The following is a 12529-nucleotide window of genomic DNA, read 5'->3' on the forward strand; positions in this document are numbered from 1 at the left end:
TGGTGTCCGACAATGGGGCAAACCTGGTTGCTGCCATCAGCAGGGGAGACCTGACCCACATCCCCTGCCTGGTGCACGTCCTGAACCTGGTAGTCCAAAAGTTCCTGCGGACCTACCAGGGGATGGACCGACTCCTTGAGGCAGCAAGGAAGGTCGTGCGTCATTTCCGGCTCTCGCCTGCAGCTGTAGCGAGCCTGGAAGAGGTGCAGAAGGAGCTGCACCTGCCACAGCACCGGCTCATGAATCATGATCGATATTCCAACTCGCTGGAACTCCACCCTGGCGATGTTGGAGCGTCTGGTTGAACAGAGGCAGGCTGTCAGCCAGTACCTTGCACGTGCAACAGTTGCCTCCATCACTGCAACTGGACGTGCCGCCACCAACCTCCCGTCCATCATCTCCAGAGAGGACTGGGGGCACATGCAGCAGGTGTGCTCAGTCCTGGCACCCTTCCTGCAGGCCACCAACATGGTCAGCAGGGACCATGCAATGGTGTGCGAGTGGGTCCCCTTGGTGTGTGTGCTGGACAGGGCCCTGTATGCACTGGTGGAAGAGGGAGCGGCAGCCTTGGACCAGCAGGAGCTGCAGGCAGCTTCACAGGCCACTTCTGAGGAGGAGGAGGGCTTGGAGTTGGTGGAGGTCCCTGACCTTGCTGCTGATGAGGGGGAGCAGCAGAGCACAGCTGGACTGGTGCGGGGGTGGAGAGAGGATGAGGTGGAGGAGGCAGAGGAGGACAGCAATGTCTGCTCTGGGGCTGCCGATGATGTGCCAACAGACGTGGCCAGACTCTTCCCAATGGCAGCGCACATGCTGAGGTGCCTGTGCAAGGACCCCAGGGTGATCCAGATGAAGCAGAGGGAGGACATCTGGATCTGCATGATGCTGGACCCACGTCTGAAGGGGACGCTCAGCCAGTTCCTGCCTGCAGGAGGAGACCGTGCGCAACAAATGAGGGATTTGCAGCTGTCCCTTGTTGAGTGCTTGGAGCAAGCCTTCCCTCAGACATCCACCCCCACTGTCCAGCCAGCACAGAGGCAGCAGCAGGTGCCTGCATCCACCAGCAGCAAGCGCACGCGCACCACAGACCTGCTTTCTCTGACCCAAGAGCTCTACATGAGTGTAGAGCTGCCAAGGACTAGAGAGGAGGTGCCTGCAGCAGCATCCTTCTCCAGTCACAGGCAGCGCTTGACCCGCATGGTGGCTGACTACAGGGAGTCCTTCAGCGGGCTTGACAGCGGGGCCCCTGTTGATCCCATGGAGTATTGGGTCAAGCACCTGCCGATCTGCTTGCGCAGTGGAAGTGCTCTCCTGCCCCCCTTCCAGCGTACTGTCAGAGCATTGCTTCAGTGCAGCCGGTGGAGTCGTCACTGAGAAGCGATCTCGTCTGTCTCACAAGTCTGTGGACAGACTGACGTTTCTCAAAATGAACCAGGCTTGGGTGGAAGGCGAATTCCTGGCCCCTGTTGTCGGCGAGAGGGGGACATGAAGTGGCGCACACACACATTACACCTGCTGCTGCTGCTGCTGTATTTCTTCCTGCTGTCTGTGTGTCTCCACTGCCAGGGAACACATTACAAGGTGCTGCTGCCCATGCGCCACCAACTATTACGCTCAAAAATAGCTGCATCCATTTGAAAAAAAAATGTAATTAATGTAGAGGTGTCCGGGTTGAAAACTGTGCTGTCCCAATTGTGTATTGGACACAATGTGGGCTTCACGACCGCTGTCTGGAACCTCATGCTGTGTATTTACAGCCCTGGAACCACCGCTAGGAACCAGGGCCTATTATGTCAGTCACATCACACTGCCTGATACACACTACTCCTCCTCCTGTAGCTGCATTGAGCTTCTGCTGTCTGTGTGCTGCTACCACTGCCAGGGAGAACAGAAGAAGAACTATTTTCTGCTGCCACCTGCCCACCCACTCTCCTACCGACAGCTATTACCACACTACAATAGCTGCAACAAGCCTGCAACTACTTCCTCCTCCTGCTGATGTCTGTGTTTCACCACCGCCAGGGTACACAGAAAAAGGCGCTGTGGCTTGCAATGTGCCACTACCTACCTATTATGCCATCAACACAAATATAACTATGGTGTTATTAAAATAAAATATTTACACAAATGAAGTAAAACAAATATTACAAAAGAAAGGAAAACCAAGACACATAATATAATGATAGAGAAGAAGAGGAAGAAGAAGAAGAAGGTGAAGACGATGAAGATATAGAAGAAGATGATATGGAAGAAGATGAAGAAGATGAAGAAGATATAGAAGAAGAAGATATAGAAGAAGAGGAAGAAGATGAAGAAGAAGATATAGAAGAAGATCAAGAAGATATAGAAGAAGAAGATATAGAAGAAGAAGATATAGAAGAAGATGAAGAAGAAGAGAAGAAGATGAAGAAGAAGAAGATGATGAAGAAGAAGATATAGAAGAAGAAGATATAGAAGAAGATGAAGAAGATATAGAAGAAGAAGATATAGAAGAAGATTAAGAAGAAGAAGAAGAAGAAGAAGAAGATATAGAAGAAGAAGAAGAAGATATAGAAGAAGAAGAAGAAGATATAGAAGAAGAAGAAGATATAGAAGAAGAAGAAGAAGAAGATGTAGAAGAAGAAGAGGAAGAAGAAGAAGATATAAAAGAAGAAGAAGAGGAAGAAGAAGAAGATATAGAAGAAGAAGAAGATATAAAAGAAGAAGAAGAGGAAGAAGAAGATATAGAAGAAGAAAAAGATAATTGAAGAAGATATAGAAGAAGAGGAAAAAGAAGAAGATATAGAAGAAGAAGATGAAGACGACGTAAATCAACCATTTTGGACACACCTTCTCATGCAAACACTTTTCATGAAGTTAATTTACTATTTTTGATACCTTTTTTATAACTACTACATCACCACATAATCACTTGATGTTTTTCTTCATAAAAAAGGTGGTTTTATGCATCATTGACCTCCAATAGTTTTACAAGCTATTTAAGGCCAGCTCAAATATTTTACTCGAATTCAGACTCGGATAGTGACGTCGGATATCTGAGGTCGAATCGGATATTCGATTAAATTGGATATTGAACTTCGAGTGAATTCGGATAGTTTACTATCCGAATTCGACCAAACTCGAATAGGATAATGAGGTATCCGAGCAACACTGGCGAACAGCCCCCTGCTCGCCAAATACTGCCTGATGGGGAACTGCTTAGGTCATCTCTAATTATCACACCCAGCACCATTCAGAAGCAGAAGATGTTATATGCTTCCTGTGCAGGTCTGGATGTGTAGAGTGTGCTCTGCCTCTGCTGACACAGGGAAAGTAGGGGGCAGTAGGCAATGCTGTATCTAGGAATTCATTCTGGAACAGGGCAGTTGGACTAACACGTTGGAAGAGAAGAAACATGAAGGTTCTGCTATGGGGCCCAGTCTGTTGAAATTATTCCCCTGAAGCAAGACCTCAGACGTGTTGGAGATATGGTGCAGTGAAGCAGCTCTTTGATAGTCACGCAACAATAGCAGGAAATCTATATAACAGAAAAAGGAGAGGACATTGCTTAAGTGTAAAATGTGAATTTAATGGGAAATCTAGTTGGCCTTTAGAGCTGCTCACCTACGCAGTTCAACATCCCATCTGCAGCCCAGGCTAAAAGTAAGAGAGTCAGAGGATCAACAGGACAGCCAGGCAACTGGTATTGCTTAAAAGGAAATAAATTTGGCAGCCTCCATATCTCTCTCACTTTAGTTTTCCTTTAATTATTAGAGATGGTCAACAGGATGCTATTTATTTCGGTTTGCATGCAAGCTTAAAGAGACCCTGTAAGAAAATGTTGAGCCTTATTTCTTCTATCCTATAAGTTCCTATAGCTGTTCTAATGTGCTCTGTCTTACTGCAGCCTTTCCTAGTTGCACAGTGGCTGTATTATCTCTGTTATATAATCTAATTTTCTCTCCTCTGTCGGGTCTGTTGGGCTCAGGCAGTCAGGTTGGAATGTGCTGTGCTGCTTGTGATTGGATAGAAGCTATACACACCCTCTCCAGGCCCCCTGCACACTCTGTATGACTCACACACTGAGCTACTCTCATCCTAACACTTGCTATGTGTTTTGTTTGTAAACACTGCATAAAAATGGCAATTACAAGCCAGGATTACAGCAGGGAGTGGCAGAAACAGCACAGAGGGGCCCATGAGAACATAATGAATAGAATGGTATGCTTTTTATTGTAGGACATTTACAGTACAGATTGTATTTAAAGCAAATTCCAATCAGGAGAAAGTAAAAAAAAAAAAAATAGGAGTAGCGCAGTCTTACATCTGTATGGAAAGGAGAAATGGTGAAATGGATTTTCAAATTGTAGAACTCAGAACTAAGGGCAATCCTGGCAGTTAACTCTAATCAACATATTTCCTTTTAGAAATGGCTTTGTTCAATTTTGTGTTTCGTTTAACTTTAAACACTTCACCTCCCCCAGGACGAATAACTATGTCCCTGCAAAATGCCATAACTGCTTGCAGGGGCGTAGCTACTATGCCCCTCCCCACCGTGCGTTAACACTCTCCCCTTTCCCCCGTGCTTGTTACAGCTGCAGATCGTTAGCCACTAGATCAATGAAAGGGAACATTGATCTAAGTCCCCGTGTGAATGACCGCAGCTGTCTATGAGACGGTGGCGGCATTCACAAAACCCATTCACGCATTGCTCCCTGTTTGCGTGGTAATACTACGCATAAGGAAGTGAGCAGTGAGGACACCTTGTGGCCAAATAGTAAAAATACATCTACATTTGTTTTTTTTCAATAAAGGACCTATTTTTAACTTATTTTTACATTTTAAATGAACCCCTGACCTCCCATACTCCCCAATAGTTACTATATATATATATATATATATATATATATATATATATATATATATATATATATTGTATTTATTTATTTATATATATTTTTTTTTTGGGGGGGGGGATTACAAAAAACAAAACATAAATAGTTACCTTAGGGACTGAACTTTTTGAATATGTATGTAAATATGGCAGGTATATTACTATTACTTTATAAATTATGGGCTTATAATTAGGAATGGACGCAAAACTGAAAAAAAATGCACCTTTATTTCCAAATAAAATATTGGCCCCATATATTGTACTAGGAAACATTTTAAAATGTTTCAATAATTGGGACAAAATGAGCAAATAAAATGTGTGGGTTTTAATTACTTTAGCATGTACAGTATTATTTTAAAACTATAATGGCAAAAACTGAGAAATAATGATTTTTTTTCTTTCTTTTTTTTTCCTGTTAAAATACTTGTAGAACAAAAAAAATATTCTTAGCAAAAAGTAACCCCAAACAAAACCTAATTGGTTGCAAAAAAAAAAAACAAGATATTGATTGTTTCATTGTGAGAAGTAGTATGATAAGTAGTAATAAAGTTATAGGCGCATGAATGGAAGGAGTGCTGACAGGTGAAAATTGCTCTGGTTTTTTAAGGGGAAAACCCCTTCGACGTGAAGTGGTTAAGTCTCTGATGAATTACAGAAAAATAAAAACTTGAGCTCTGTGTGGTGCATTGTAAAAGTACAGTAAAGTCAAATAAAAGGCTAATGTACTATTTCTTATTTATGCGATTTCTTATTAGAAACTCTCGAGAGTTCTTGTCAGGTCTGAACAAGATGATAAAACATTTGGGAAGGAACATACAGATGACCAGAGCCCAACTGGAGGCCAAAATAGCAAAGATCTCCATGGCCACAGTGTATTTGCCCTTAGCGCTGAGGTATGCTGGGATAAAAGATATCCAGACACTGAGAAAGGCCAACATACTGAATGTAATAAACTGGGCTTCGTTAAAGCTGTCAGGAAGCCTACGAGCCAGGAAGGCCACAATGAAACTTATCGTGGCCAGAAGAAAGAGGTAACCCAGCATGGTCCAGAATGCAATAAGTGAGCCATCGTTACACTCAACTACGATGAGTCCCGGTTTAATCCATATGTTGTACTCTGGGAAAGGAGGACTGCAGCATAACCAAACTGCACACAAAGCAAGTTGTATGGAGGAACTGACAACTATGATTGTGTAGGACATCTTTGGGTTTGCCCACTTTCTAAGATTGCTGTCCGGCATGGTGGCTATGAAAGCAAATAACACAATGGAGGTCTTGGCCAAAATGCAGGAGATGCAGAGAGCAAAAGCCATTCCAAAAGCCACCTGGCGCAGAAGACATGTCTGTTTCTGAGGGTAACCTATGAAAACCAATGGACAGAGAAAGCACAGCGAGAGGGAGACCAGGAGAAGACAGCTTACGAAATAATTGTTAGCTTTAACTAGAGGAGTGTCCTTGAACTTCATAAAAAGGTTCATGATAATAACTGGAACCAAAAATGACACAAGACTAATAGCAGTTAAGGTTTGACCCAACGTATCTTCATATGAGAGATACTCGATTGGTTTTGGAAGACATCCGGATTTTTGAGAATTTGGCCACTGATCCAATGGACACTTCAAACAATCAAAAGAGTCTAAAATAAATGATTAAATATGATTAGTGGCCAATGTAAAATACGTTTAGTGTTCTTTACATAAAGTGCTATTTTTGCTTTTTTTCCTCATCCAAATGGATGATTGTCAAAACCTCACTTCAAGCAAAGTTTTTTTGTTTATTTGCATTTAAAGGAATATTATTTTAGATTAATTGTAACTGTTAGTTAAAGTAAAATAATGAAAACATAACTAAGGCCCGGTTCACACTTGCGGTGGCCCTCCGGAATCGCCGTGCCGGAGCCGCACCGCCTGCAGAACGGACGGAACGGACGCACGGCATAGCAATTAAAGCCTATGCGTCCGTTCACATGGGTCCGTTCTGCAGAACCGGAGCCGGACCGGATCCGGGCCGGATCCGGACTCCGGCCTCCGTTCCAACATGCGCTATTTTTTCATCCGGCCCCTCCGGCAGCCGTATCCTGGGCGGAGCCGGACTGCACCATCCGGCCAATACAAACAAATGGGAACCGGAGGCCGCACAACACACTGGCTGAGAAATCCGGATGTTCTACCCCACTTCCTATGCGGATTTTTGCGGCGATATTGGCTGGGGACACATGGGCAAGCATTTTGGAGTGGAGCAGCACGAGCTGGAGGTGTTGGCAGGATGTTGGCAGCATGTCGGAGGTGGAGGTGAGTGCTAAACAGCAGAGGGCCTGATTCCACAGGTCCCCCTTCTGCTGACCTCCCAGACCCCAACATTTTTTTTTTTTTTTTACGTTAACTTTGCCAAACGGATCCGGATCGCATCCTGATTACCACCTGATGCAACCTGACCGGATCCGGATCGGATCCGGATCAGAACCGTACGGTTCCGATCCGGATCCGGTCCGGATCCGGTCAGGTCATCCGGTCCGTTTGGCAAACAACCGCTAATGTGAACCGGGCCTAAATGCTGCACCAGCTCATAAATCATGGGCGACTGACTCCTGCTTCCTTACACCCCGTCAGCCTGAGAAGTAGTATGATAAGTAGTAATAAAGTTATAGGCGCATGAATGGAAGGAGTGCTGACAGGTGAAAATTGCTCTGGTTTTTTAAGGGGAAAACCCCTTTGAGGTGAAGTGGTTAAGTCTCTGATGAATTACAGAAAAATAAAAACTTGAGCTCTGTGTGGTGCATTGTAAAAGTACAGTAAAGTCAAATAAAAGGCTAATGTACTATTTCTTATTTATGAGATTTCTTATTAGAAACTCTCGAGAGTTCTTGTCAGGTCTGAACAAGATGATAAAACATTTGGGAAGGAACATACAGATGACCAGAGCCCAACTGGAGGCCAAAATAGCAAAGATCTCCATGGCCACAGTGTATTTGCCCTTAGCGCTGAGGTATGCTGGGATAAAAGATATCCAGACACTGAGAAAGGCCAACATACTGAATGTAATAAACTGGGCTTCGTTAAAGCTGTCAGGAAGCCTACGAGCCAGGAAGGCCACAATGAAACTTATCGTGGCCAGAAGAAAGAGGTAACCTAGCATGGTCCAGAATGCAATAAGTGAGCCATCGTTACACTCAACTACGATGAGTCCCGGTTTAATCCACATGTTGTACTCTGGGAAAGGAGGACTGCAGCATAACCAAACTGCACACAAAGCAAGTTGTATGGAGGAACTGACAACTATGATTGTGTAGGACATCTTTGGGTTTGCCCACTTTCTAAGATTGCTGTCCGGCATGGTGGCTATGAAAGCAAATAACACAATGGAGGTCTTGGCCAAAATGCAGGAGATGCAGAGAGCAAAAGCCATTCCAAAAGCCACCTGGCGCAGAAGACATGTCTGTTTCTGAGGGTAACCTATGAAAACCAATGGACAGAGAAAGCACAGCGAGAGGGAGACCAGGAGAAGACAGCTTACGAAATAATTGTTAGCTTTAACTAGAGGAGTGTCCTTGAACTTCATAAAAAGGTTCATGATAATAACTGGAACCAAAAATGACACAAGACTAATAGCAGTTAAGGTTTGACCCAACGTATCTTCATATGAGAGATACTCGATTGGTTTTGGAAGACATCCGGATTTTTGAGAATTTGGCCACTGATCCAATGGACACTTCAAACAATCAAAAGAGTCTAAAATAAATGATTAAATATGATTAGTGGCCAATGTAAAATACGTTTAGTGTTCTTTACATAAAGTGCTATTTTTGCTTTTTTTCCTCATCCAAATGGATGATTGTCAAAACCTCACTTCAAGCAAAGTTTTTTTGTTTATTTGCATTTAAAGGAATATTATTTTAGATTAATTGTAACTGTTAGTTAAAGTAAAATAATGAAAACATAACTAAATGCTGCACCAGCTCATAAATCATGGACGACTGACTCCTGCTTCCTTACACCCCGTCAGCCTGAAACAGTACCCTTTATTTACATGATTATGAAGAGAATGACGATTGTGTTGCTTAAAGAGAACCCGAGGTGGGTTTGAAGAATATTATCTGCATACAGAGGCTGGATCTGCCTATACAGCCCAGCCTCTGTTGCTATCCCAAACCCCCCTAAGGTCCCCCTGCACTCTGCAATCCCTCATAAATCACAGCCACGCTGCTGACAAACAGCTTGTCAGAGCTGGCTGTGTTTATCTCTATAGTGTCAGTCTGCTGCTCTCCCCACCTCCTGCAGAACTCCAGTCCCCGCCTGCATCCCTTCCCTCCCTGCTGATTGGAGGGAAGGGACGGGGGCAGGGACCGGAGCTATGCAGGAGGCGGGGGAGCATCTGAGACTGACACTACAGATGTGAACACAGCCTCACAGCACGACTGTGATTTATGAGGGATTGCAGAGTGCAGGGGGACCTTTGTGGGGTTTGGGATAGCAACAGAGGCTGGGCTGTATAGGCAGATCCAGCCTCTGTATGCAGATAACATTCTTTAAACACACCTCGGGTTCTCTTTAAAGTTAAACTGAATCAAACCTAAAAAGAAGTTTCATTTACCTGGGGCTTCTACCAGCCCCTGCAGCTGCCCTGTGTCCACGCCGTCACTCCTCCATGTATATGTTCCTGTCGCCTGCAGAAACTGCTGTCAGTTACAACTAAACATGCGAAAGGCTCATAATTATTTTCTCCCAATTCTCCACCTGAAACAACAGGTGAGGTGAGAAGTGTAAATATGCATCACCTCACCACTGTTTAAACTCACTAAACTTGTGAACTTGAGCTTTAAATGTACACAGAAGAGCCACCTGGAGATCAGGTAAAAGAAGGACAAGGACAATGTATATATGTTATATTGATGCAATGAGATGTCAAGTCTGTATATATTTAACCTCCTTGCCGGTTTTCCTGACCTGAGCTCGGGGTAGAAAAAATAAGCTATTAGCGGTGATCCCGAGCTCAGGTCGGGGTAGGCATTGCAGAGCTTTACTTGAAGTTGTGGAGTCCCGCGCGCGATCTCGCTGCGCAGCGGGACTCCAGCCTCTCTCCCCGGCAGTGTGGGGTCTTTCCCTGGCCGCCGGGATCCCCCATGTCCCCGCTATTCTTCCGGGGACCTGGCAGCCAGTTGGAGCAGCGCAGCCGTGGTGGTGGCAGCAGAGCGGTGGTGGCAGCGTGACGTCATCAGGGGCGGGGCTAATATTGAAAACGAACTTCTCTATATTAGAGAAATATAGAGAAGTTCGTTTATATGTATATTAGCGCCATCTTGTGGGCAAAGAGAAAACTGCAGCACAGGAGCCCAGGAAGGTACATTTTTTTTTTATTTTGCTGCAGATCTCCCTGCCAGAATGATTTTTTTCAGGTTTTAGGGTCTGAAAGAGTGAAAAAAAATTGCACCGCTTTTAGACCCTAAAATCTGGAAAGAATCAGACCGCCAAGGAGGTTAAAGAAGACCCAAGTTAAACCTTGGGTGAAAGAGCAAATTTACAGATGAAGCAGCTCAGGCTTACTTTGCAGGCAAAGTCAGCCTGCCATGGGACCTAGGGATCCAACCAGAAAGCATGGTCCTGATAAGAGAGGGAGTGTTTTCCCAGCTCTTCCTCCAAAAGTAGCACCAGCAGAGGGAGGGTGTCGGCTGCACTAGGTGATCTGTGCTGACAGGGAAAGACTTATTGGAACCTTCTCTCATGTAGGTGGGAATATGGGAAAGAGTATTTTCTTTCATAAAAGGTATTTTATTGATGAGATATTAAAATATCATCTGGGAAAAAAACTTCAGCGTAAAAGTGAATTTGTTTCTCTCTGCTCTCTCCATCCTGTCTCTTGTAGCTCAGTCTTTTCATGTCCAGGCAGGCACCACCATCTTCCTAGATTAGCATTAGAGACAGGTGCACTTTCTGGATCTATATTTTCTATGATTCCTCACTTACTTGTCTGGTTGGAGACCTCTCCTGGTGGACAGGGGAGACAGTCATGGCAGCAGACAGGTTTTCCACTTTTGATGGCCTTCCAGAAACCTGGAGGACAGTTCTCACTGCAGACTGAAGTCTATAATAATAATAATAATAGTCATCATAGTATTTTGTTTTTTCATGCAGAAAACTTCCTAGAAGGAGAAATGTCTATTCCCACTTCTTCCTAACAGAATACAATTTAGCCACCGACACACTGTAAGGGCTTGTTCCTGCTAACCGCAAACCTTTTGTACCCTATGGCAGTGTTCTCACTGCCACGATCGCAGCCGTTTTGCGATTATCGCTAATCGTAAATGCATGACCCGCAGCGGTTCGCTGGCAATTCTGGAGCGATCGCGATTAGCATGTATAGAACCGCTAATCGTGATTGCTCCCTAAACACTAATTTCTCCAGTGATTTTCCCACGTTAAATCATGGAAAAATCACCCGCTGAAATGCAAACGCTAATCACTAGCATTTAGCACTTTTGGATGTGAACGGGGCCTTTAAAGTGAACCTTAAGCCAGAAAAAAAATGAGTTTTACTCACCTGGGGCTTCTAGCAGCCCCCTGCAGCAGTCCTGTGCCCTCGCAGCCACTCACTAATCCTCTGGTCCCCCGCTGCCAGCTAGTTTCATTTTTGCCGACAGGCCCGTCAGGACTGGCCACGCGTAGCTTTTTCCACATTCCCGACTGTAATTAGCGCTATTGCGGGCCGCAACGCGTACAAATACGCGATGCCGCCTATCTATGCATTCGTAATGCGGCATTGCGTATTTTTGTACGCGTTGCGGCATGCAATAGCGCTAATTACAGTCAGGAATGTGGAAAAAGCTACGTGTGGCCAGTCCTGACGGGTCTGTTGGCAAAAATGAAACTAGCTGGCAGCGGGGGACCAGAGGATTAGTGAGTGGCTGCGAGGGCAGATCTTCTCCTTAAAGGAACACTTAAGCCCGAAAAAAAAATGAGTTTTACTCACCTGGGGCTTCTAGCAGCTCCCTGCAGCAGTCCGCTGCAGGGAGCTGCTAGAAGCCCCAGGTGAGTAAAACTCATTTTTTTTTCGGGCTTAAGTGTTCCTTTAAGGAGAAGATCTGCTCAGGGATGTTTCAATCTTAATTTTATAAATACAGGTAATCGGCGTAAGAAAAAGCTCCCTTGTATTGGAGTGAATTTGTCTCCTTAGTCATAGGTGACCAGTTCAGCGATGACTAAGTGGACATATTCCATCGGATACAAGTGATCTTTTTATTATGCTGATTGCCTGTATTTGTACAATAGAGAATGGACCTTTTCTGGAACATCTGTGAGCAGATCTCCTTTCACAGTAATCTGACTGCTTTCTGTTCATTTCAGCCAACTGAGCCATCTCACATTGACAAGAAATGTATGTGACCACTTAGGGATGGAATTTGCACCACACCATGGGTTTGCCAGCAGAAAGCTTCCATTTTAATGCCCAGAATGACCTCTGACCTGAGGCCAACTAGCCTACTGTTTATATTCTGCCTGATTAATTGATGGATGATAAATCACTTTTAACCACTTCACCACTGAGGGGTTTTACCCCCTGAGCACCAGAGCAATTTTCACCTTTCAGCGCTCCTTCCATTCATTCGTCTATAACTTTATCATTACTTATCGCAATGAAATGAACTATATATTGTTTTTTCCGCCA

At 44.6% G+C, this 12529-nt stretch overlaps 1 protein-coding gene across 1 annotated transcript; it reads right to left on the minus strand.

Annotated features, from left to right (window-relative positions):
* Nucleotides 1-5595: 5595 nt before the first annotated feature.
* On the minus strand, nucleotides 5596-12220 carry LOC137562064 (vomeronasal type-2 receptor 26-like). The gene is made up of 3 exons (XM_068273403.1): nucleotides 12128-12220; nucleotides 10831-10948; nucleotides 5596-6506 (listed from the first exon to the last, which is right to left on the minus strand). The coding sequence occupies exons 1-3, from the start codon at nucleotides 12218-12220 to the stop codon at nucleotides 5596-5598; spliced, it is 1122 nt and encodes a 373-aa protein (XP_068129504.1).
* Between the last annotated feature and the right edge of the window lie 309 nt (nucleotides 12221-12529).

The sequence above is a fragment of the Hyperolius riggenbachi genome, chromosome 3, assembly GCF_040937935.1.
Source record: "Hyperolius riggenbachi isolate aHypRig1 chromosome 3, aHypRig1.pri, whole genome shotgun sequence".
In the NCBI taxonomy this organism is placed as follows: domain Eukaryota; kingdom Metazoa; phylum Chordata; class Amphibia; order Anura; family Hyperoliidae; genus Hyperolius; species Hyperolius riggenbachi.

Coding starts and splice junctions, on each gene's coding strand:
- LOC137562064 (XM_068273403.1), bottom strand. CDS start 12,220: ATGGCTCAGTTGGCTGAAATGAACAGAAAGCAGTCAGATTACTGTGAA. Junction 10,949..12,127: donor GAAAAGGTCCATTCTCTATT/GTACAAATACAG, acceptor TTATTATTATAG/ACTTCAGTCTGCAGTGAGAA. Junction 6,507..10,830: donor AGAGGTCTCCAACCAGACAA/GTAAGTGAGGAA, acceptor CATTTATTTTAG/ACTCTTTTGATTGTTTGAAG.